This window comes from Pogoniulus pusillus, chromosome 27, assembly GCF_015220805.1.
Source record: "Pogoniulus pusillus isolate bPogPus1 chromosome 27, bPogPus1.pri, whole genome shotgun sequence".
NCBI classification, from domain to species: Eukaryota; Metazoa; Chordata; class Aves; order Piciformes; family Lybiidae; genus Pogoniulus; species Pogoniulus pusillus.
In genome coordinates, this window is record NC_087290.1 from 11296128 (window position 1) to 11322954 (window position 26827).

At 39.8% G+C, this 26827-nt stretch overlaps 1 protein-coding gene across 1 annotated transcript in view; it reads left to right on the top strand.

Moving 5' to 3' along the window:
• BRIP1 (BRCA1 interacting helicase 1) overlaps window positions 1-26827 on the top strand; it is a 59226-nt gene that overhangs the window by 14423 nt on the left and 17976 nt on the right. The window contains exons 13-15 of the mRNA XM_064166782.1: window positions 279-440; window positions 22776-22935; window positions 23476-23597. Coding sequence (XP_064022852.1) covers window positions 279-440; window positions 22776-22935; window positions 23476-23597 — 444 coding nt within the window. The remainder of the gene's footprint in view (window positions 1-278; window positions 441-22775; window positions 22936-23475; window positions 23598-26827) is intronic.

Genomic DNA, 26827 nt, shown 5'->3' on the forward strand with positions numbered 1-26827 from the left:
AAAGGTACAGAACAGACTACTGCTTGGATTAGCTCAGAAGAGGCCAGTTTTTAAAGATGTGCTTCCCTGGAAAAGTTCAAGTTGTGCTGTTTTGACTACAGGCAACTTATACCACTTCTTGCACTTTCTCTTCTGTATTTAAGTGCTGGAATTCGTTTGTTTCAAAGTATCTCAAATGTTTTCCTTCACATTAAAACATCATTATTTAACCCAATGTAATTTCATACAGCTTGTGTCACCTCTTGTAGAACTAATTGTTTTAATGCAAACTGTGCCAGGTTTGGGTTGGCACTATCGGATCAGGCCCTAATGGACGGAAGTTGCGTGCCACTTTCCAGCACACAGAGACCTTTGAGTTCCAAGATGAGGTGGGAGCACTTCTGCTTTCAGTCTGTCAAAAAGTTGGCCAAGGAATTTTGTGCTTTTTGCCATCCTATAAGGTAAGGAAATCTTAATTCCTATTCTTTCTCTGAAACCTCATGTGCTCCATGTGAAAATGGGCGGTCTGACCTTTTGCTTTATGCATCACCTTATATAAGTGTTTATCAAATAAACATAACAACACAGTGATTAGTTTACTGGCTGGCATTTTCAGTTGATATTTACTTTCAGCAGGTGTCTGTATCTTAGCCCTTGAGTATAGTTGTTTCAACTGATTTTGTCCAAAAACCCAGCCAGACTGATCTGCATTTTTGTTTTAAATTGTTTCCCTGAATGTTTGACAATTATATTTAAAAAATATAATGAACAGATCTCCTCCATGGAAGCTCATGAAAGGACACTTTTGTGTGTAACTTAGCAGCAAGAATGCCCTTGCATGTGCTTTGTATGCTATTTGAATGCAGTATTCATCCAGTTAATTTTTTTTATCCTTCTTTCTTGTTCCATTTCACTGCGTTGGAGAATCTGGAGTATTTTTCTTGAGTTAGGACATTGGCTGAAAGCAATCAGATTTCTCTATTTCAAACTATGCAATATCTAATTTCACTGCCAGCAGAGATTTGTTTATGGTTAATCTGCAGCTCACAGTAGTTCTTCTTGCTTCTCTATGAGTTTACAGTCAGCTCTGAGGAACAGGACTATGAACCTGCAATATAACTCTGTAATCCATGCCCAGTTTTCTTGCAATGCTTGCAAGAGTACAACTTTTTGCATTTTAAATCATTATTTGTGTTTTTTAAAAGAAGCAAAACGAAAACCTATCAGGGATAAAACAAAACACTAAACCAAACCAACAAACAAACTAAACCATTCACACCAAAAAATCCTTCCAAATGAAGAAAAAGACATAAAGGTTCCAGACCATTTTCCTCATTTCTAAGCTCTTTTAACAGAGAGTATCTTTTAAAAAGGAAATAAAACCTATTTCTTCTTTGGATTAGTTTTATTATTGAACTGAAGAAGCTGCAAAGCAAGCCTGTTTTTATTTTGCTGTTAAGAGGTGCAGCCATCAGTGCAGTTGCAGACAGTAACCATTAGGTGACCACATTAGACCAGGTAATGCACAGTTACTGGGGGGGGGGGGAAAGGCGGCACATCACTGCCTATAAATGTATTGAACCTGGTTCACAAAACCAAACGCTTGCATGCAGAGTTCTTGATTGGCAAAGGAGTTTTGCATTCTAATTTCGGAATGTAAATGGAACATCTTTTGGTTATCAGTAGCAACTTTGTTCGTTTACTGAAGTGCATGGTTTGACCAGTTTGTGGTAGCTCATCTTGACCAGTTTGTGATAGCTCATCTAACCTGCACAAACCTGGCACCTTCTGTAAGTTTTTATGAGCACAGCAATCGAGGCTGAACCTCCAGAGAGACTGTAATGACATTTAGTGAAGAAGGACAGAGATTGCTGGACAGCTCTGCACCCTTCCCCCTCTGGCTGCCCTTATGTTTTACTGAAAGGTCATCTGGCTAAACACGTTGAGTGGTGTTTTTTTTTTTCCTTTGTGGGAACACTTCCATGATCCTAGCAAAAGTATTGATAAATATAAATTGCAGACAATTGAAGGATGATATTTTAAAATCACATTGCCAATATTTTTCTACGGATGCCCTTTTTCATTCTACTTCTTCTATTTCGGTCGCCTTGCCTTTAAGTCTGAGGTTAATATGTTGAAAGCACAGAATAATGTAAGCATAAGCATGTTAGTAGAGGGGAAAAAAAGGTATTTTTCTTTCATCATCATACAGAATATTGCTTACCTGCACATTTGCATTTCAAAACTGATTTTCAGAGATTTTCATGGGGAAATTGGAGCATCTCTTTAAAAAACTGCAGGCTGTCTGGTCCTGTACCTCACTAAATGAACTATTACGAGTTAAGCAGATTTCTCTTTTATGAATTGGAGTTTCAACTTTGCAATAAGTGAAAAATAAAGTCTTTGGAAATGTCTGAAAGGATGAGGGCAGTGCCCTGAATTTTGAGTAGCATCTGTCTGGGATGGAGCTTGAATTTAGACACGTACACTGGATTTCAGTTTGGTACACTTTTCAGTGCAACATTCCCTTTCAGCTGTAGGAATTTGTGGTTCAGCAATGATGTCCTTTGCTCTCCACCTCTGACAGAAGAGTTCTTGGATGGCTTTCATTCTGTACCTCACTTTCAGCAGTCATGCCACACGTTTTTACCTGTTTGCTTGAAAACCTTTGACACTAACAATTTGGCTTTGTAAATTAAGTTATTTTTTTTATTTTCTAGAAATAAAATTATTAATTTACTTCAGGTAGGAAATGTTTGTTTTGCTTGTTTAGGGAGAGTGCTGTAAATGGAAGTAACATCTTACTGCGCTTTCATTTCTGCTCACTTGGAATTTCATAGACTTGTACACTTTAGTAAACTATTAGCATCTGTTTGGTTTGTTTTTTTTTTTAATAAGAATCGTAAATCAACACTTTTAGGCCTCAGTCTATGAGAATAGAAAGAGTTGAAGGTCTAACTTGCTACAAGGAGCAAAAGTTGAAAACCCTACCTTACATAATTTGTGATAAGCCCTGTTTGGACACTCGAGCTAGCACCCAGGCAGAGCTCTCTTACTGCTTCTCCTGTTATTCAGAAGTAGAAGTAGAACTAACAATAATTGAAATTCCCCGTCTGGAATTTAAGGGGATTTTATGAGGAGTATTTATTTCTCTGTATTTCTGTCTGGAATTTCAAGTTATTCTGTATACAGCAAAGAAACAATCTATCAAAACTTGGTGAGAGTGTTGACCTCTGTATTCATGGTAGAGCTGGAGAAACCGGCTTCGTGATTTAGTTCTGACTTGTGAAGTGTAGAACAGAAAAAAAACCTCATTCACCTGGAAGTTACCAACTTACTAGAAAATTGCCATGTGCAAATAAGTATAGGGCAAATATAATTTCTAAATGTCACCACACTAATCATAAAACGATAAGACTGGATGCTGCTTATAGAACATCTGAGGGGAATGTTGTAAATGTCAGCAGAGTAGGATGCTGTAGGAGCTAGAATTCGAGTCCTCTACTCCTTCCAGTGTTAATGCGTACAAAAAGCATCCGTTAATGGCTTGCATTTTCTCTGTTAGCATATCTTCAGGTAGGTTATTTCCTGGGAGATTCCAGATGTCTGTGAAGAAGATGTCTACTGCCAGGAAGAGGCACTAGTCACTTTGTATTTTGCTCTGCAGTGCCCCTTCAAGAAGGTATTTATAGTCTGTAGCACGTCATACAGCTAATTTGTAAAGAACTTTAGGTCCCCAGCGTTGGCAGCCTGCATCCCTTTCTAATGAGCAGCTTCAGAAAACACTATCAGACTGAGAAGGTGCTTTCCAAAGACCTTCTTGCCTAATGCATGAATTACTGTTACAGCAAAGAAAAAATCTAGATTGGTACCTTGTTTTGTGCCACCTCTACTCCTGTTTATTTTCATCAAAGCACCTGCAGGAGAAATTGCTCAGTGTAGTTCTGTGGGACAGGTCTGGCAGCTCTTGTGTAGTTTAGCGTACTTATTGCAATGTGAACAGGAAAAAAGCCATAGTAGAGAAACGTATCCTAATAATCAAGTATTCAAATGACCATATTTAGCGCTGAGGAGTGACTGTTTAAAATATATCTATGGCAAATACATGAAGTTAACACTGCAAGAAAGGAAAATACCTGGATGAGGAGAAAACAGTGCATCAGATACACATCTCCACATGTGAGAGGTGTCTCTTTGTGTTATGAACAGCTGTGATGCCCTGTCTCATGAGTGAGATAATCATCCAACATGCAAGGTTTTATTGTCATTATTGGAGTTTTGACACAATGACTTAAAAAAGTAAGCTTGACTTTTAACATGCACTGAATTGCAAACCCAGGTCACTTTTCAGGCTACTAAAGCTGGTGATACTATGCAGCAAAAATGCATTTATGTGAAAATCAGTAGCAACTCCAGCAAAAAACACTCCATAAAAGAGAATATCAGAAGGTGAAAAGATTACTCAGAAATCTAAGATGCTTTTAAACAAGATTAAGATAAGGACCATTAGGGTTCACGTTGCCGACCTGTCTGCATTAAGATATATCTTGCCTGGTTGCCTGCATCTTAGATGATTCATTCAATATGTGTCATATCAAAGTCAGGGTATCCAGCAAGGAGAAAAATGCTAATGCTTATAAATTTTAGTGAAAATCCATCATGATGAATTAACTGACCTTTCTTTCATAGCTTCTCTTACAAAAGAAGCCTTAGAAAATAATGTTAATATTGGTGGTTTGGTTTGGGTGGGTTTTGTTCACTGAGGCACTGCTGGTTAATTTGTAGCTGCTAATTGTTGAGCCATAATTTGGAAGGAGAATTTTTAAAATAACATAGTTGCTCAAAAGCAGGTTTGAAAGACTGTTTTTAACAGTCAAACTTAGGACTAATGAATATTCTTCCTTGAGAATCCAAGATTTATTTCCTACATTTTTCTTCTACACCTTGAAAGTGTAGTATTCTCCATTGCTCTGGATTGATCATAGTCCTTTCACATCTGTTTTCCTTTACAAAGCTTTAATTTTTCAGGTCAAATAGAAGTTTTTACTCAGTAGCTGAACATTGTCACTGGGTATTTTGCACTATGGTTTTTGGGGGGAAAAATCAAGACAATTTCAAGAAATGCTGGCCTTAAAAAATAAGGATAGTAACTACTTTGCTGTCTGTCTCATGAACCTTTTAGAAGTGGCTTAACAATCTAAATCTACACTTGAAAAATTGATTGCTATACTGTCTCTGGAGTATTTGTGTCCAAATGCCTGCAAAACAGACACTTCTGTTTATGCTCCTTGTGTTACTGTTTTGAAATTCAGAGGGCAGTTAGAGGTTTACATCTGTGATGCTATATGAATTCTATCTCTGAGTAGTTAATTACCAAAGTAGTGAAGACAATGGAAAAGAAGGTGAATGCAGAATTTTCAAGTTCATTATATTGCATTAGCCCTGATTCTCATTGTATCTATGATTTCCAAGAAATCAGTGGTTTTAGGAGAATTTAGTGAGGCATAATGAAAGAGTAGCAAGACTTTGTTACACCTCAACACTATCTGCTGGAAAAATGTTGAACTGTCTAGAGCTTTTGCTGTGTACTGCAATGATTCCAAGGGTTGTTCAAGAGTCACTAACAAATACTGTGATGGAACAAAGGTGGTCTAAGGCATTCATTTCCTAAAGCACTTTTCTTGTGCATGACCTTTTTTTCAGACTGACTTATTTCTGGTAAGCTTGGTTGCTATGTCCTAAAGCAGGTTCTCATGCAGCCTGATTTAAGGAGTGGTTTTGGATTTTATTCCTGTTCACCAGCCCTTTATTGAGAGCTCTTTGGGGAGAACAACAGCAGAGCAAAAGAAAAGAGGGAACAGGAATTACAAAGCTGGTGCAAATCACTGCTCCGTTATTGAGGTAGCATTTCTGTTACTAAGGGTACAATTTTAAAGCAACCAAAACCATGGAAAAGAATTTTGTGGTCACTTTGGCACAGAAGCTGTTGAACTTGTGGCGTAAGGGTAAATAATTGTGATACTGTCAGCTCTAACAACAGTTAGTTGTTACTTTTCCATGCAAGCTTGTCACCCACATGTATGATAAATCTTAGACCAGACTGTTCAATTAATGTATCTGGCAGTCTCAGTCCCACACTAATGAACAAATTATCCCTCACCATAAATTTGTATTACCATGTACTATGTTTAGGAAGGTGTAACTACTCATGTGTACATGCAGAACAATCAATGCTGCATTGCATTTGCTGTTTCCCCTGAGAAATGAGGGATAAGGTTATAATGCAACATAAAAAGCAGTTTTGTCAGTTGTAAAAAAAGAATTACTGACTTTCTCATCTGAGTGTCTATTACCTCATTATTCTATGTGCTGCTAGTTCAGAGTTCATCTATCATACTCATCCCATGTTCCTGTTCTCTTGGCCATGCCTGTTTTCTTCAGTCAAGATAGGGTTGGGTGACAGCAAGTCCATTTGGCCTGGAACACCTCTGTTTATTGTCTTGGCTCCCTTTCCATGTTTCAGGTATCAACCAAAGCTGTGGTGAAGCTGCAGAGAAGAGTGTTTACCGTTCTGCCGACAAACAATTCTTGACAGTATTGCACAACTTTAGGCAAGCAGCTCTGAATATCAGTTAACTGTGAGCAGCGTAGAGCATAGCAACAGATCTAACTTGTGCTGGTTTCAAATGGACTGAGACTCCTCAGGTTCAGCCTAGATGGTTATTTGGAATAAAAAGGAGGGACCTCAGTTTAACCCCTGAGTGGTGCACTTGTTTGCCATTGCACTGTGCTTGATGTGAGACCAGGTCCTTGAATACAGTCTCCTGGCCTGGATAATAATGTGCCACCCCTATATATGGCAGGCTGAGGGAGGGATAGAGTTTCAGTATTAATTCTGAATGCCTGGCTCTTCTTGGTTTAAGACAGACCTCTTTTTTGACTGACATTTGTGTGAGATTGGTAGAAATGTTTTGGGTTTTGTTAAAAAGTCTGCATCAGAGCAGCAGAAAACAAATTGGTCCTAACACTGGGGGAAAAAAACCCACAATAGAATAATTTAATTCCTAAAACTTCCCTGAAACACAGTTTTGTAAATAAATTGTAAGAAACCTGCCACTAATAATAATAATTAAAAAAAAACAAACATCCAAAAAAGCCCCAAGACTCCCCCACAACAAAACCCCAAACCAACCAACACTGCCTTCAGACAACTTGTACTTATTTAATAAATGACTTGAAGAAATTCACCAAAGATGGTAGTCTGTTTAGCCAGCCCTATTAAAAGCATTAAGATTTGAGCACTGGCTGTTAAAATGAGTAAATGGCAATATCACAAACTTAAACAAATGCCAAAAAACATTTTCCAGAGTACTGGGATTGTAACAATACCATTAATGAGGGCAAAGAGGTTTTAATGCAATTTGCACATTCTAAAGTTTCAAAAAGAAGTTTTGAGTTAGTGCATTATTAATGTTCTGAACATCTGGAACTATGTAAGAGCCACAGACATTGAGCAAGTGCAGGGTTTCCCCACTTGGTCTGATGCTGACTGATTTCCTCCCTAGCGAAAAGCTTGTTTTAAGAACTTTGAGACAGTAAAATGACAATATCCAGATAAGAGATAAACATTCCACAGTGTCTTTTTGCTTGTAATGCCTATGGAGGGGAAAATTGCCAACCATTAGGTTTGTGCAGTGAAAAGGTGAATTTGAAATTAAGTAGGAAAATAATTGTTTGCACCACAGATGGTTGCTGACTGCAGAGTGCTTGTGTGAGGAGTTCCCTAGTGAAGTGCACTGGGTGCCCTAAAATTGCTTACGTTTTACTATTAGGTGTATTTAGGCAGGGATAAATTCTTTATCAAGAGTAATATGCTCCTTGATACTCTTTGCTTGACCGTGAGAAAGAGAGAGATACCACTGTGTGTAAATGTTTGTCAGATGCAGGGATCTGTTCACACCAAGTATGTTTTACAACAGATTTTTTTTTCTTTGAGTTACCTAAACATTAACTGCCTGCATAATTTTAAGGTTAGAGGTTGTAATTTACACTGTTACAGCTTTAAAATGATCCAAGGAACAGTATGTTTTGATGTGTCACCATCATATTCATGGGATGGAAAGGCAGGAGGCCTTTAAACAGGCTGGCATATCAGGGGTGTGTTATGAAATAATGGTAAATTAATAATGATACTCACTTTCTGCACAGCATTTGCTTTCTGCTCTCAAGGGAAAAGCATTCTCTTACTCCAGAAGCCTTATTTGTTTGAGCCAAACAGCTGCAGTGGTGCTGTTACAGTATGTAAGAAACCCTAAAAACAAGAAAATACTTTAGGGAATAGAATTCTGTCATCCTTGCTCTCTCAAGTTATGTGCAAGTACCCAACAGTAAAAGTAGAGCAAAATGATGTAGGAGTAATTAACATTTGAGAGGCACTCTCTGTTCCTTCCCTGCCATTAACAACTCTCTGCAATGTCCTCTGGAAGTTTTTGGGTACTCAGGTGCTGCAGAGGGCTAAGGTAGGGCTCATGACTCATTTTTCTTCTTGCCGGCTTCTAAAGCTTTGTCCTTTGCCTTACTCAGATGAAATTTTTGCTGAAGTGATTTCTGTCTGGTGGGGCATAAGTTTGGGAAAATATGATCTTAAATAAGCCAGGTTCTAATGACTGAAACTATTCATTTCAACGTTTGTATCTAATAAACCTCAGTGGAGTTTTGTTTTACTTGTTGTCCACTATTGTTTCTTCATTGCTTGTTTTTCACTCTTGCCCTGCACTGGTAGGTTTATCTCTGATCTTTATCTCGGATTCTTCACATTTTATGAGGTTTTTGCTCCCATTAATCATATACAATATCTCCTTTTGGTTTCATTCTCTATTTTTCCTTCATTTGAACATTTAAATGTCTGTAATATAAACTGCCTAGCCACTGAGGCCCTCGCATTCATCCAGAAGAAGAGTTTTCAGACTTGCTGTGCATTATCTGAGGTGCCTTCTGAGAGCTCCAATAGCTCCTGTAAATCTTACTCTGGTTTCTGAGGTCTGCAGTTTCCTTTTTTCCTGCTGACTTGAGCAGAGGAAAGGCGTGCATGTAAAAAATCACTCTGTGTGATGGAATATATCAACTGCTCCATCACGATGCTCTTTGCTCTGCCTCAGATGCTGAAGGCTGTTTTGTGGTGTCTGTTCAAATAGGACAGAGCAGTAGTGGAAGGAATAGTGAGGCTGCACCAAAAGAATTGGGATAAGAGGTTTTCTAGATCTAGATATATAATCTTCATCCTTCAGTTCTGCTAGCAAACCTCCTCCTTTCGTGTCAGCAGTTCAGGTTACTCTGCCAAACTAAATTTGAAGATGGAGCTGGCGTTTTACACCCAGGCAAGATAATGATTGTCTAATTGTAGAGACCGAAGCAAACATTTCCTTGAAAAGGGAAGCCAGAAGAGTGATGAATTCTGCTCCAATGGAAGAGCTGAAATTCTAAACTTTTAAAGCTGATGTGTGTGGGTTTTTATGATGATTTATTAGAATGTTCTCACTTAGAATTTTTGAACCTCTTGAGTTGTTTGGCTTTTGGGTTTCAGATGTTTTTATTTCCCCATTGCTAGGCTGCCAGTGGATAATTCCACTTCTGACCATTCACGTGAGTTACTCTCAAAGCAGGCCAAGAAAAATGTTGAGCTACATCAAAGATAAGATGCTACTTTTGGGGGATGACAACATACGATCTGAATAGTTGCACAATATTTGTTTTCTTTCTTAAATAGTTTGACAGGATCCTAGATTAGTGGTTATGGAGTAATTTTCCAAGTTTCTGGGAAATTAAAGACAATTCAAACATTAGATGTGCTTAGAGAAGTGGCAGGAAATGACCCAGCAGGTTGCTGCTGAATGGTGATGTTCTTCCTCCCTTTCCTTATGATCATTCCTGGGCTACTTTGAATTGTCAGCTGATTCAGATCTTCAGAACAAATAAAAGTTTTTAATCCCTTTCTTCTTTTCCTTGTTGTTAGTTATCTGCTGGCTTTGTGAACTGAGCTGGCTTGTCAGGAGGTCACAGAAGTGTCAGAGATGGCTCAAGGGAAGAGATGATATTGTACACTCAAGGAGGCAGCATGATCGTCCCTTTTACTGCTAGATGAAACATTACTATGCTTTTCAGAACAATTTTTTCAGTGATTTACCTTAATATGAGAAATGAAGGAAATTGATATGAAAATTGTGATTTTTTTTAATGAGCTGTGGTGTGTGTTAGAAAGTTGTTAGTGTGAGATTGCAGCGTTGTAACCAAGTCTGCCTTTACTGTGAATTAACTAAATGAACTGGAGAGTTACTCAGGTGAATGTTCTGGGTGAATGGAAATTTGGGTGAGGTGATATGAAAAGAATGAAGTGTTCTGACTGCCCATGGGAGGGGGTTGGAACTAAATGATCCTTGTGGTCCCTTCCAACCCTGACTGATGCTATGATTCTGTGGAATCCCACAGAAACTGGGGATGGAGGAGCTGTTGCTGTTTGTATGTGCTACTTAGTGCAGTCACACAGTTTACACAGTGCCACTCCTGGAGTACACAACAGCCACTGTGGTTGAGTGTTCTCACAGCTCTGTGCTGTTGGCTCAGGTGTGATTTGGGTCCCACCTTATCTTTTTTAATTACTGACTGCAAAGAGTGCACAAATACACTTTCCACGGCTTACTGAACTGCTGTGGTGACCAGCAAGGGACCTGCAATTATTCAGGTGCCCTGTGGCACTTGCTTTCTGCACAGAGCAAATACACTTTCTGGTAGCATCTGCACATCATCTAAAGTAGAATCTGCAGTGACAGTTTGTGGCAGATTATTGGGTATTATGTCTAAAAAAATTATATGCCATACTGGTAGATGAGTGTTTTGCTTGTGAATTTCACACCCTGAGAGCTGTGCACTTTAATATTTTATTGCACTGTTAGTTTAAAGACCCTGAGCATTCGGCATCAGGAAAATAAACTGAAAATCTATTGTTGTTTCTCACTTCTGAGCTCTGACGTGTCAAAGTGCTGCAAGCTGAATTGTTGTGTCTAGTTAACACATGCTCCAATTTCCATTGTAATTAACACTTTCTGGTTGCAGATTTTTCCTACCATTTAAGTAGTTACTGCATTGAAAATGAGTTTTCACAGTCAAGAAGTTTGCACTCTGTGAAAAGCTCGATCCAAATAGTAAAGTCCACATGTTGTCTTCCTCAAGAGCTTTTAATGAACAAGAGAGAATTGGAATGGCAAACAGGAGTTATTAATGGGAAGCAATATACATAAACAACATGATTTTTAGAAGGCATCTCTTGAACAGGCTACTTTGACATTCCTCTCCTGAACCATTGCAACCTACAGAGTTCCTGGCCCTTTTGGCACTTCTGAGAAGTTCACTGCCTGACGTGGTAGAGCTGTGGCTTCTCCATGTGTGACAAGCACTGTGTATCAGAAAGAATAGACCTGAAGGCTTCTAGTTAGGGAGCATGTAGCATCCAAGAATTTGCATATTTAATGTATTGCAGAGGCTATTTTAAATTCAGAAAACTTCTCCTTCTTTGGCAAGTCAGGGAGTCTGTCAAACTGTGCCTTAGAAAACTGAGCCTTAGCTGCTAATTGGGTAAGCAAGCTTCTTAGTGATAAAATATCATTGTTGAGATGCTGTATTCTAGAGAGAATTCATTGCATTTTGATTCAGTTCACAGCTCCTTAATGGACTATTTTTAGCAAAAGTGTTTTGTAACAACTTGCACGAAACAAAACTTGGCTTAGAAATGAGCCACTTGACTTGCTGGTAGCCAGATTGCAGCATGTTGCACTTGAAACTTTTGTTTTCAGCTGCTTCTGCTTTTTGATCACGAGGTGAGAAATTATTTTCCTAAGACTCAGATATTCTGGAAGGTCTGTTTGTTCTTTTACAATGCAGGAAAGATTACAAACCATCCCAATACAATGGAGAGAATATTGATCTTTCTTAAAATGGTATCTACAGGTGTAACATAGCTTCTTTAAAAACAAAACATTTTCTCTATTAGTGTTAATTGAAGACTAAAAGCTAAATCTTGCTTTCCCTCTCTTGGAATCAGTTTCCCATGGCAGACGTCTTCCTGCCCTCATTCAGTGTCTGAGTACTGGTGGTCTTGGTTGTGCCTAGGACTGTCCTACATGTTTGCCTGGATCAGCTGTCCCAAGTGGCACTGTGCCTCACTGCTGACAACCTTGCCTCTTTTTATTCTCTTTGTTCTGGAATTAAAGAAAAGAGGTCAAAGGTGTGTGAGCTTGGGTTTTGACTGGTGAAGAAGAGGATGGCAGTGTGAGATGCCATGAGCAGTTAATAAGGATTCATGAACAGTTAATAAGTTTGGAGTTTGATTGCAGACCAGGATCTAAACAATGCCTTTAAAAAAAGAGGAGTTCATCTGGAGAGCTTCTTTTGCGTGAAGGATTGCTCTCTCACTGGAACCTGAAAGTGTAATGATAGCCTAGGGTGAATGTACAAGCAGTTTCTGTAACACAGAAAGCTGTTGTCTTGCTTAATTTTAAAACCACAAAAGAAACCTTGTCTTGAACCAGGTTGTTTAGAAACAGCTGCGGCAGAGCTCAAAGACTGAGTCCTTCAAAGGCTATCCAGATTGTTTTGTGGGAAAACATGTTGGGTTTTTGGGAAAAGGTTTGCTATTAAAAAAACCCAAACAAACTTCTTTAACTGTGGAAGCAACATATTAACCATGTTATTCTAGAGTCTTTGGTGTGCAAAACATTTCATTTTTCATTACTGTTGTCGCCGTTCACATATTCCATTATTTAAGGAGGTTATTGAAAAATTGATGGTATGTTGGTACCAGAGAGACATCCTGTAGGCTGCAGCGTTGATTTATGGCACATGGAACACAGTTCAGTGCTTCAGTTTCCTGCTGGTGAGCGGCACTTTGTCATTGTCCCTAAAGAAAAATCATGCCAGTGAAATCCCCTGTGCTTCCCCCAAGTTGAGTGATGCATACTTTTTCCTTGAAAATGATTATGAATTATTCACCTTTTATTGTGCTGGAGTGTGCACATGGTGATCAGAATCTTGTTTATAATACAGAGTTTTTCACCATCTTCAGGGTTTAGTTTAATTATGTAGCTGAGTTGCACAGTAGCTTTATCTGTTGGGGTTTTCTTTCCTTTCCTTTTTTCCCCTTGCAGTGTTTTCCAAGCCTGTGTGAACTAGCACTGATTTTTGCCCCACGTTTCCTAGTAAAAGTAGGTATCTCAACATGAATTTTGCTCCTAAATGTTCTTTTCTGTTCCCTGTTTGTTTAACATTTTCCTTGAGAGAATAAGGATAGTGGTTTTAAACTTCAAAAGCCACTTTTCCCCCACAAGCTCTTGAAGAGCAGATGTGGTTTTAAAGTTGGAGTCTTCAAGCTCATCTTCTGTTGCAAAGAAATGTTGAGAGAGCTCTAGGTGAAAAATCTCTTTAAATAGCACATGTAGTAGTGATACAGACCTCCAACTGAGGGCAGCTTTCTCCTGGGAGACATGATGAGGAGGGACACCATGATGTAGAGCACCTGTTAGCAGAATTAAAAGGCTCTATGATCTTGAATCATAATTCTGGAAGAAACAGGAAATAGCAGAATAAATTTGTGGGGGTCGAGGTCCCTTTGCAGGTTTCTGGGTTCCATCTCCAGACTGTTGAAGTCTTTCCAATAAAATAGAGCTTTTCCTATGAAGTAACCTGCTGAGCATTGATCAGCTTCAGCAGTATTGATTTAGGTTTGGAATCCTGATGGTCTGTGCAATTTTAAGCTTTTAAACTTGCTTTTACCTACTTTTGCTTTAAAAGTGTGTGCTCTTATTTTAGGCAGTTGATTTGAGTTTTGCTCTAACAGATGGTAAGTGTTAGCAGTTAAATACACATTAGAAAATCTTCCTCATCAGCTGAAAATTCTGAAAAAAGTGAGGAATTAGATGAGTATGTGTCCTGGTCTCATTCCTTCACACTGTCTTCTCTTATTTCAGGACTTTTCTCAGCTCTTTCTACATTAAACTTCCTCTCTCCCTCGTTTTCATCTTCCTTCACACAAAGAGGTCAGTCTTGAACATTTTCTATTCCCTGTATTCTTTAATTATTAGCTTTCCAGGAGAATGTTTTCCTTGAAGGCAGAAAAAAACATTTAGAATTTTTTTTTAATATGTATTTTCTGTTTTACAATTCTGGAGCATTTCATTACAGAGGCTCTGTGACACTTTGGGAGAGGAAATCAGACTGAAATTGAGCTGGAGTTAGTACTCTGTAAACCAAGTCTGGTTCAAAAGAAAACTTCTCTGTCTCGCTGGTTGTAGCCCCACGATGATAGTAAATAGTTGGGGAAATGTGTAGTAGAAAGGAGGCGTAGCCTCTCTTGGATAAGAACAACATCTTTGTGTGGCATGTTTCCATGAAAATATTGCTTTAAATCAGCTCTGTTTTGGCACATAAAGAAAAGGTTTACCTGTGCACAAGTATTTATATGGGCATTTGATATTTTCCTCCAGTTTCCCATTAAGAGTGGGAAATCAACATTCTGTTTGGGAAGTAGATTTTACTTCACAGGTGAAATTTTGTAGGCACAGATACTTTCATGCTCCCTTTAGATAAAATCTGTTAGAGCTAGAAATTGACAAAGTGGGGTTTGCAGCTTAAAATACTATTTTATTTGATTTTATTGGTGAATAGATTCATTAGTATTTGGTGTCACCTGAGTCATTCAAAAGAAGGAATTTGGAATACCTGCTTGTATGGTGTTAGACGCCTCCTGTAAACATGGGGAGGTTTCTGTGAATCAGTCTATTGCTTAACCTCTCATGAAAATCTAATTCAGTGCAAACAACTGCTTAAATAATTCAATAGACTAAGTTATTCTTGGCTGGCACAGCCCAGTGCAGTGTCTGGGTGTCAAGCAAAATTGAGGTGGTTGGTTTTTTTTGGTTAAGAGTAAAATCACCATTGAAAAAGTGGACAGGTTAAGAAGCAAAGAAAAAAAGATGAAATGTAAGGTAGCTCTGCCAGTTTGGTCAGTGACTTGTGGATACTGTGATATTCTGTCAGTCCTTTTGAAACCATCCAATAGTTCTGGTGATGTTGATAAATGTTATTAGATTTCACTGCTTTCTTTTCATACCTGTGACCTTTTATTCTTGTTAAGGGACGCTGTGATTTTTTTATAATGCTGTTTTTAATAGTTCTAGAGTGCCATTCCAAATGTGTTTTAAAGATTTGATAATAGACATCAGATTTTATTGGTTAGTATAACCAAATATTTTCCCTCCTGTTTTTGGATGGAAACTCATTTTTTTTTCTGCCATAGGAATCCTTCCAGGCAGGTCTCTCTTGCCCCTTCACTCTTTTATTCCCATTTCATTACTGTTTACTTACTTTCTCCTGCTGTTTCCTTTGTGTTCACTTTGGACCTCAAAGGCCCATTGCTGTTTTTTGTTTTGTTTTGTTTTGACTGAAGGTGGAAATAGGATTGATTACTGATCCCATGCCACCACACTGGCTTGGGACTGTTGTTTCCCCAAAACTGCACTGTGCAGTAGTCCTGGAGGTCCATTAGGATTCCAGGTCATTTAGTATGGAGTCTTTGGCAACCTTTTTAGTTCAGCTGGGGCTGTTTAGGTCTTGAGAAGAGAAGGCTAAGAGGAGATCTTATCAATGTCTTTAAATTTCTGAGACGTGGGTGTCAGCATGAATGTGCCAGGCTCTTTTCCATGGTGACCAGTAATAGGACAAGGAGCAATGGGTACAAGCTAGAACACAAGATGTTCCACCTCGACATGAGGGGACACTTCATTATGGTGAGGTTGAGCACTGGAGCAAGCTGCCCAGAGAAGTTGTGGAGTCTCCTTCTCTGGAGACTGAAAACCTACCTGTATGTGTTTGTGTGACCTGCCCTGGGTGGTCCTGCTTTGCAGGGGGGTTGGAATCAATGATCTCTGGAGGAGGTCTCTTAACCCTTAACGTTCTGTGATGCTGTGATTCAGAGGACTGTCAAATAACTTCTACTAATTCTGTACTCTTATGAAACATTAATTCCTGAAGAAGTTAGTTTAATACAGGGCTCTAATACCAGTTTGTAAGTGATACAGAATGAGGGGAATCTGGCCAGATACATTCTCATAGGCTGTTCAGAGGCTGTTCAAGGCAAGGTTGGACATGGCACTTGGTGCCATGGTCTAGCCTTGAGCTCTGTGGTAAAGGTTGGACTTGATGATCTGTGAGGTCTCTTCCAACCCTGATGATACTGTGATACTGTAAGGCCACTTGTGTTCAAGCAACCTGCTAAGTGCATTTATTTAATGTCTGGATGCATTGTGGGATTATCACTGATGTAGAGACAATTCCATTCTCTCATAACAGAAGCAGAACATTCAAGCAGGTAATTAACCATCCTGCTGAACAGCTCTGAAACCAGTGTGAATGTGAGTTGAACAGTTACAGCTGCAGCTAACCGGCTGACTCAGCAAAAAGCACCATCTTGGAAGCTTATTAAGGGTAATGCAATACCTGTGGAATTAGGTCTGTTATAAAAACATCTGTGCCTCGAGATCTTCAGAGGATTACTTGAGTGGAAAATATGATGTCCTCCATCCTAATAGCTTAAATTTGCAGAAGGATCTGTCAGAATGTATAGATTATTTTATTAGGTTTTTTTCCTTACCAAAGGAGGAGAGGAGGCAGCTGATGCAGATGCAGGTTGGGCTGCCTTGTGGTATCTAAAACAGTCCTTTTATGTTTTTACAGACAGTCCAAATGGTGGCAAACATTGAGTGGTAAGGCAAGAGAACTGTGTTTCCTCTTGACATTCTCTGACTGTAAGGGTTTTCAATAGATGCAGAAGTAAAATGGTCTCATTTACTTGGGGTTTACACCTGCTCTTTTTTCTGTCAAGATACAAGCATCACATAGAAGCAAAAACATTTGATAAAACTCAAATGTAGACATTTAGTATCTGTGCTTCTTTGCCACCTCCATGCCACGGCTGCCTCTTGTTGCTTAGATAAGATAAAAGCTTTCACTGAAGGGCTGAGTTGCTCAGTGTCTTGAAGCAAAAGATCATGAGATCTTTGGAAGAGGAGGAGAGGGAAGATACAGAAACTAATGTCTGAAGAAGGTATAAATTATATTTACCTCTAGTATAACATCTGAAGTAAAGCAGTTTAAAATGTTAGGCATGTTGCTGATGAGGTCTGTCTTCAGTAGTGTCTGCTTCATGAGACACTGAAACAGGCTACCCAGGGAAGCTGTAGATGTCTCCTCCTTGGAAGTGTTCAAAACCAGGTTGGATGAGACCTTGAGCAACTCGGTCTAGTGGGAGGTGTCCCTGCCCGTGGCAGGAACTAAATGATCATTAAGGTCCCTTCCAACCCAAAACATTCTATGATTCTATGAATGATGGTGGCTGTAGAATGTGTATTAATAACTCTGAAATGATAATGTAAGAGTTCATCATTGCAGCAGCACTGAACATCTTTGTGTGTCACTTGCACACGTTGCTGGTTGGATAGTAACTTAGTTTTCTGCCAGTGAGTGCCCTTTTAGTCCCAAGTGTAGCACAGCCCTCTTGGTTCTAGTGAAGCCAGTCCTGTTGCTCAGCCTCTGACTTGGCCATGGATATCTTTTCCATTTTGGAAGTTTTGTGCTGACTGTGTGTGGAACCCCTTTTTGACCCTTCAAACACGTTTCCAGCCCACTGGAGACACGCTTTGATTTGAAGCAGTGCTTATTCAAAAAGAAAATTCTGGTAGCAAACACAGGAAGAGCTCTGCTTGGGAAAAGGCTTTTAGATCAATGTTAGTCCCTTGGGAATCTCTGACTTTTTGCACTAACAGTGGTGCCAATAGTCTGATTTTTATTAAGAAGAGCCTAATGGCTGTTTGCTTTCTCCTCTCAGCTACCCTTCAAATCTGAATAACAATGGAAAATGGAACTCCATCTCATTAAAAAAATATGACATGGCAACAAGATGGAAGAATGCCAAAGTTTGGGGAAGTGGAGTTTTTAGTGTGTAATGGCAGAGTTGCTAGGGGGTTACAAGGTGTTTGTGTAAATTTTGTGCACCTTGAAATACCTTTTGTTCACTCATCATTAAATAAATGCAGACAGCCCATGGGTGTCAGGTGCACAAGAAGATAGAATTCCAACTGATAGTTGTTAGTAGTTGTTAAACTGGCCATTAAAATCAGAGTCATTTTACTCTGCTGTCAGGTGTTGCTGTCCTGTACTGCTCTTGTCTTCTGAAGTGTTCTGTTGCTTCCCCAAGCATGTTTTAATGGACAGATTATTTCCATGTTACCTTTTTACTCTGCTGGCTGGGTGCAGTCCCTTCAGTATGTGAATTAATGCTGAAGTACTTCAGGAATATTCTGTCTCGAGACATTTAGTGGCAGGTGCTTGGGAGATAGGGAACTGTCACCCAAAAAAACCCCACACCCAAACAACTCATCACGTTGCTGAGTTTTCTGTTGGACCTTTCCTCACCTCAGGTAATTGCTACTTCAAAAATCCTATACTGGGAGGTAATGACTACTGCAGAAAAAGTGACTCCCCAGCAATTTGATTGCTGCAGGTTCACTTCTCAGCTTTAAGATGCTGGAAATTACAATGAGCTTGCCTTAGGGTAAAATACATTAAACAAATCTTTAGTCTTCCTTTGTGACGTGGCAAACCCCTAATGCAGTTTTTGGCACGGCTTAAAACAAAGTGGCAAAGGGAAAGGGCAAAGCTTTTCCTTCGTGGACACAGGATGAGAGGATTTTTCCTAGGAGTGCAGCATAATGGCAGGAGATGTTGAGAAACCAGTTTCCTCCTTTCTCAAACTTCAAGAGTGCTTCAACTCTGCCTAAAAGGAGGCTGCTGACAAAGGTGAATGGCGAATCCTAAATACTAAGTTCTTGGTTTCTGTGGATCATAGCTTACAGGTGTCCTTAAATTGCAGAAAGGAAAAAAACAAGGGAAAGAGCTATCAGAGTAAACATCCTTCACTGCATGGGGAGATGACAGATTCTTTCTAACAAGATTTTCTGCTCTCCTGGAGGAAGACCATTTGTTAATAAACCATTTGAGAATCCATTTTTAAGGGGTTTAATAAAATATACACAGATTGCCTTGCACTGCAGAAACTATTATTCCCTGGAGTAGAAAAAGTGACTGGCTGTGGGCATTAATGGTTGCTCCTGTGAGTCCTGGCATTATAGCTTCCTCCCATTTGCACTTTTTCAACCTGAAGTGAAATAATTTTTGATGAGAAACCTGCACTTGATTCCTAGCTCTTAGAAGATATGTGGGTATTGTATATTTTATTTATTTGTATTCAGTCATGTCTATAATTCTTGTTGTTTTAGTGTCTGAATATAGCATGGTTGTTATGTGTGTTTGCACATACTTTCCTGTCTGCAAGAAAGTTCCCATATCAAGCAAACTCCCTTCAAGAGAATCAAAGAATCAGTAAGGTTGGAAAAAGACCTTTAAGGTGATTGAGTCCAACCATAATCCAACTACCATGACCACTAAACCATATCCTGTAGTGCCATGTCTACATGGTTTTTGAACACCTCTGGGGATAGCAACTCCAGCTTCCCTGGGCAGCCTGTTCCAAAGCCTCAGCACTCTCTCAGTAATTTTTTTTTTTCCTAATGTCCAATCTACACCTTCCCTGGCACAACTTAAACCTATTTCTTCACTCCAACCTCCTTTCAGGTAGTGGGGGCTGTCTAGTTTGAGGAAGAGGAGGCAGAGAGGAAACCTCATTGCTGTCTACAACTACCTGATGGGACATTGTGGAGAGGCTGCTGCTGGTCTCTTCTGACAGGTATTTGGAGACAGAACAAGGGGGAATGGCCTCAAGCTGAGACTGGGGAGGTTTAGATTGGGCATTAGGAAAAAGTTTTGTATGGAGAGAGTGGACAGGGACTGGAATGAGCTACCCAGGGAGGTGATGGAGTCACCAACCCTGGATGTGTTTAAGAGCCATTTGGAAGTGGTGCTAAGGGATGTGGTTTAAGGTGAATCTTGTAGAGTAGGGTTCTAGGTTGGACTTGGTGCTCCTGAGGGGCTTTGCCAACCTGGATGTTTCTGGGATTCTGTGAGTTGTAGAGATAGTAAGTTCTCCTCTGAGCCTTCTCTTCTTCAGATAAACCCCAGTTTCCTCAGCTGCTCTTCATATGATGCCCTCCAACTCCCTTGCCAGCATTGCTGCTCTTCTTTGGACATGTTCCAAGACCTCAGTGTTTCTCCTATGCTGTGACTTCCAGAACTGAACCCAGTACTCAGGCTGTGTCCTCACCAGGGCTTAGTACAGGGGTGCAATCACTTCCTTACTCCTCAAAAGTAGTGTGTCTGGCAGAAGTAGGGAATTAAAGGCATTGACACATTCTTGCCAAAGATTTTAATGAATAATTCACCATTTCCATCAAAACCTGTGGATTTTCTGGTCAGTTAAACCTGTTGTGAACCTGTGGTGGTTAGCTGGAGGTGCTGGGTAACCCATTACAGAGAAAAGATGTTTCCTTAGGAGACTGGAGAAAGATTTTCTACTGCCATCTTTACAACCACAAAGATCAGCTATCCTTCTTTCAAACATGAGAAATACACTAAGACTGAGGGATTAGGTAATTTCTGTAAGGGCTCTTGCCCTTTCTGAGTTTATCAACAAACTTTGGTCCTCTTAAATTAGGAAACAACTTTTTCTATCAGAACACTTTGTTAGGGTGTGTTTGTGGGAAAAAAACAAATTAACTGATCCAAACCAGTCAATTTTGGTAGTCAGGATGATAGGAGGAGGAGAAAGTCAGGGGCAAGTGGCCCTTAGGAGTCAAGGCATGAGTATGCAAATGTCAATTTTGGTTCTATCCTGCCTGTATTATCTTGCTGACCTCCTTTTGTCACACCTGATAAGCAGCAGGCAGTGCTAGAAGTGAATTTAGTGTAGCCTGCCGAGTAGATGCCCAGGCAGACATTAGTTTAGTAGGAGGAAGAATGAGATCTGGAAAGGTAATAATATTACAGTCAGTGGCAGCTCTACCAGATCCCAAATGGATGTACTTAGAGGGGTAATTTGTTAGATTCTTTTCTTTACCAGAATTATCTCCATATCACATCCAAAACTGAAGGCAGAGTGGCAGGCTGTGGATGGCAAGATGGACACTCATTGCTCCATCATAGCATTATGGCCTTTTATATATAAAAAGAGATTAGAGACAAGATGCTGCTAGGAAATGACAGAGCTGGTAGAGAAGGGGACAAACAGCAGGAGAGATGCATTTAGAAGAGCTGATTTGTTCTACACCAACATTTGTGTAGGAAACTCTTCCTACTGTTCATCACTTAATGTCTCTGTGCTTGCTTGAGCATGGTGCCATGCCAGTAGTAAGCAAATGTAATTCCTTGAGTAGAAGCAGGAAGAGAGCTAGAGAAAATTCAAGAGTAACATAATCTTTGTGTCCTCTGAACTCCCTCAATAGGAACCAATCCAAATACTTAATGTCAGAGAATAAGTTCAGCACTTGAATGCTGAGAACATGAAATATGCAAGGTTCAGGTAAAGAGTTTCCTAAACACTGGCAAGTGTTCTCCCTGCAAACTCAAGTGTGACAACAGTTAGTTCCACTTCACAGTAACCCTTCAGCTGTAGATTGGTGGTGGGACAGATTAATTTTGTAACAGTCTGTCCTGGTTTTACTCAGCTGGCAGCTGAGTCCTGGCAGTAGTTACAGCATAGGGGTTTTCTCCTTCCCTCTGTTGTGGTGTTGGTGTCCCAAGGATATTTGAAACCCTCCAAAAGTGGCTAAGTGCTCTCTTCTGTTCCATTCATTAGTTGACTGTCACAACCTGGTGTCTTGAGCCAACCCTGGGCAGCAGGGGAGGTTGTGCTAAGATGCAAACATAATCTTGGAGTAAATTAAAGTGAACCAACACCAAATGGCTGATGAGTTGGGTTTGTTAGAGCCAGTGAAAACTCTCGGTAGTGGACTGCAGCAGAGAGAAGATGTCTGGGAGGTGGAAAAAGGGAAGAAAAAGGAAAGAGTGAAGGTAACTATTTACTTCTGTCTACTGAACCAGATCTACTCAATTCACTCTAAAGTGTATTGGTTGCCTTGTTTTTGTCTTGAGGGCACTGCTGAGCACCATCAGACAAACCTGTTGGGTGAAGGAGCAGCTTTTTGGCTCCCTAGCTTGGTAAAATTCAGTCTAGAAACTGTGCACAGGTCAGAGTTTAGCAGTGCTAACAAAGCTGACAGACCCTTGAAGAAGCAGGGGAGGCTGTTGATAAATCCTCCATCACTGCTTATTCCTTCAACTTATCTAGGTCCATTTTAGACTACTGTGGGAATTTAAGATAGAAAAGCTTGTTTCAAAGTAGTTTAGAATTTGTTTCCAGTCTTACTTGTGGATCTCTTACTTGGTAATCAGAAAATCAGGTAATCTCCATTTTTTGGGGAAGGGATGACATTCCTCTTGCTTTGAGGAGCATCAGAAGATGCACTTCAGTGAGCTCTGTTATTGATTTAGAGAGTTTTGCTTTGGTAACTCAATCTCCACTGGTTTTAATTAGTGAAATTTATCAGCCATTGTGATTAGAAAGTGTTGCAGAGCTGTGGAACAGTGTACAGTAGGGAGACTTATTTTCATAAATCCAGAACCTGACTACTCTAATTCCATTAAAATAAATGTCTTTGTGTGCTTTATTTGAGCAGTCCCAGTGACTGTTCTGTGTGACAGTGACTGTTACAGCTCTGCTGGATGTCTCTGTTTGTTTGCAGCTGCTGGACAAATTGAAAGATCGCTGGATGAGCACTGGCTTGTGGAGAAACCTGGAGCTGGTGAAGACAGTCATTGCAGAGCCTCAGGGAGGAGCAAAGAGTGACTTTGATGAACTGCTGAAAATCTACTATGATGCAATAAAATGTAAAGGAGAAAGAGGTATGTTCTGCAGACATACCAAAGAGTTGATGCAGACTCTTCAAGTTTAAGGAAAAAAGATTCTTTAAGTGCCTGACAATTAGGGTAAGATGTGAAGAAATAGAGAAAAACTAACCTCACTGAAACGTGGTGCTGTGAAAAATGAGGAAGATTAACTGCTCTTTGTATTGTGGTTGCATGAAGATATGGGAGAGGACAGAATGATGCACATGCAGACTCCCCTCTCTTGCCCTGCTGGATAGAGTCCTCTTATTGCAAGCTAGGACATGAGTTGCTGAGTTGCCTTCAGTGTTGCGTGAGTGCACTGTGTGTGTAGTGCAAGATTGTTTTGCCAGTTGTTATTCAGAATCACAGTGTTAATGATTGAGGTGGAGTTAAGCTCATCCCTCTGAAAAAGTCTGATTTTATATCCATTCCAGACTGCTATGCAGTCTGTTCTGCTATATTATGTTTAGCACTTTAAAAGATGTTGCTGGAACTTTATTCTGATACTGTTTACCAGTGGGAGTGATTTGTATATTCCTCTCTGGCTTGTTCAAGATGGAGCACTCCTTATAGCTGTGTGCAGAGGAAAAGTTAGTGAAGGCTTGGATTTCTGTGATGAGAATGCCCGGGCAGTTATAACCATAGGGATTCCATTCCCAAATGTGAAAGACCTCCAGGTAAGACATCAATTGAATGAGTTGTACTTTATTTTTCTGCCATGTTTAAAAACTACCAAATGTGCACTAAATATTGTTTTTCTGAGTGTTTAGCCTTGTTTCTCCTCAATCCCTTTTGAATTCTCTGAGTTACCTTCTACACAGCTAACAGTACAGCAGGTTTTGTGAGCTCACTGTTGTCATTCCAAGGAGACAGCTATTCATGGATGTCATGCTAGATGTAATTTAGATGTTTGACATTGTTAGTAAAGGTTCTTGCACTAGTAAAATGCTTGTTAACTTCAGAGTCTGCCAAGCAACCTGTTTCCATCTGCACTTGCCCGTTTCATACACCAAAACCTATGTGATTTGTGTAGAAATGAAGTTAATTCCTGACTTTCTACTGTTGTGGGACATTTGGTTCTGAGGGTCTAGGATAAACACTACCAAAAGGGCAAGGGAGGGGATTCTCCCCCTTAGCTCCCTTGAAACCCCACCTAGAATACAGTACAGTTCTGGAGTCCCCCACACAGGAAGGACATGGAACTGGTGGAATGAGTCCAGAGGAGGCCCCAAAAATACTCACAGGGCTGGAGCAGCTCTGCTATGAGCATAGGCTACGAGAGTTGGGGCTCTGCAGCCTGGGGAAGAGAAGGCTTCCAAGAGACTTTGGAGTGGCCTTCCAGTATCTGAAGGGGACTGGTGAGGGACTGCTTACAAGGTCTTGTAATAACAGGACAAGGAAGAATGGGTTTAAACTGGCAGAGGGGAGATATAACTAAATGTTAGGAAGAAGTTCCTTACTTTGAGGGTGGAGAGACACTGGCACAGGTTGCCCAGGGAGGTTGTGGATGCTCCCTCCATGGAGGTGTTCAAGACCAGGTTTGATGAGGCCTTGAGTGACCTGTTCTATTGGGAGGTGTCCCTGCCTATGGTGGGGGGTTGGAACTGAATGATCTTTGAGGTCCCTTCCAACCTAAACCATTCTATAATTCTATAAAATACTACTTTAAATAAGGCTTTCAGGCTGACCAAGAGACAGTTTTAAAAAAATAGGTTGAAAGATAAACATAGTTATGGTGTAAAATCATAACATAATGAAAATTCCACACACTAGCTTGTTATTGATTGCATTGTATCACCATTCCCATCCCCACTTGGAGTGGAATTATGAACATTAAGCTGCCTTGTTAGCTTGTAATTTTGAGGTGTGAAATAATGACATAACAGAACCCCCTCCTGAATATTGGGAACATCACTGCTTTGGTAATTCAAGCTTGATTTAACTTGAGGCCAAAACTTCAAAATGCCATCTAAAAATAGTATTTTGAAGTGCATCCAACTAAAGAAGCTTGGGACTGTTTGTGTTTTTCAGCAAGGGGCCTAAGTACCATCCTGTTGCTTGTACTGCTACGCAGTTACCCACACATCAACACTTCCTTCTGACTCCAGTAGGCCTCTCTTATGTGTAGATGATGTTCCATTAAAATAGGTACTATAGAGTGAAGCCAGGCATTCATAAAGGAAAAGAAAGCTAGTGAATATGGAAAAGTGTTTTTCTAGGCTTTCTTTCCATTTACTTTTAAAGAACCTTTACTTCTGTCTAGTTTATAAGACCATTTATTTTTTCAGTGGTCTATGCAAGCCACTTATGTAGTCACCCAGTTGCTGGCATGCTTCTTCCAGTGATAATAGCCACTGTCACTGCTTTGTCTTATGGGTACCTTTGAGAGCTTTTTGGGCCTGCTCTGTGAAGCTATGAAACCATGTGAAGTATCCCAGAATAAATAAATACCAGGAACAGCTGGATTTTGGCTAATACCAGTGCCAAATCAAACAAGAAAAACATAGGTTCACACTTGAAAGCCCAAACAGACTCAGAATTGGGTTTAGAGATGTGTTCTGAGCTTAAGTGAGCAACCAAAGACTTCTTTGTTGTCTGCAGCTTGTGCCTAATTACAGCCTTGCTGGAAAAACCCACATCCTACAAGGACTTGTAAGGTTCTATTAGTGGTGGTTGCCTAGTGCAAGGTTCTCTCAGTGTTTGCATAACTTCCTTGAAGCACTTTTTCAGCCACAATATTTTTGTCTCATTAAAACATAATACATTGCATTTCAGTATAAAAACATTCACATTCAAAGGATGCTTAGCACTGTTCCTAGAGTTAGAAATGCTTCACTTTAGAAGCATGTGCTGAAATGATCTTTTAGAAACACTTGGTCTCTAGTAGGGCTGGAACTCTCACAATTTACTCCAGATGCTTTCCAAAAAGTCAGTAAGTTTGTGTTTTAAATGATAGAAAATTACATTGAAAAGGATGTTTCAAGGGTGAGTTATGTTCACAGTGGGTTATGTTCCTTTGCCTTGAGTTCAACCAGGTATGGCATATAATAGAATCTCAGGCAGTACATCCCACTACTGATAGCTAAATTCCAACAAATCAGTGCTGTCTGCAACTATTTTTTTTTAATTGGACTAAAGAAAACCTCTAAATTTTTAAGTAGGGATAGGAACACTAGCTGCCAAATTGCAAGCATCTAAAGGTTTGAGTGAATATATTTAGCTATGGTAATGCACAAAGCACTGCAGTGATCAATTCTAGATGAGAGAAGGGCATGCACCAGTCTCTTAGCATCAGATTTGAGCTGTCTGGTGGATGGCAGCACTCCTAGAATAGTGCTGCAGGAAGCTGAGTTTATTGTGAATGTGTCTTTTGCTCAAGAACTTGGACCCAAAGCAACAGCCAGCTAAAAGTAATTCCTTTATGCTCACCCATGCCTTGTTTTGTCCAAGGCTTTGGATTTATTAGATACCCAAAAGTTCTGGATTAACAAATGTTTCTTTTACCAGTTGAACTCAATGGCACAAAGAGGAGTCAAGTGGAGGATTGCCACTCTGTTCCCTGTGGAAGATTAATTAGTAGCTTTGTAGAAATACAAGCTTAGCTACAAAAGAAATTCAGAAGATTAGGCATCTTTTTCAATGGTACATCAGCTCAGGAAAGGAATTGGAATTCAATTTTTAAGGAAAACTGGCTGTTGATAGTGAAGATTGGCATGTAAAATGAAAACTAAAAGAGGGAAGGGGAGGCAAAATGGGACCATGACACCACTTTTCACCTCAAACTGTTCATTTTGTATCTTTCTGGGAGAGCTGATCTGAGAGTACTGCTTCTCAGAATGGAGTGAAACAAATGTATTATAAAAGGTTCCAGAAAAGTAAGTGCTACATTTAAAACATGTTGTTAACT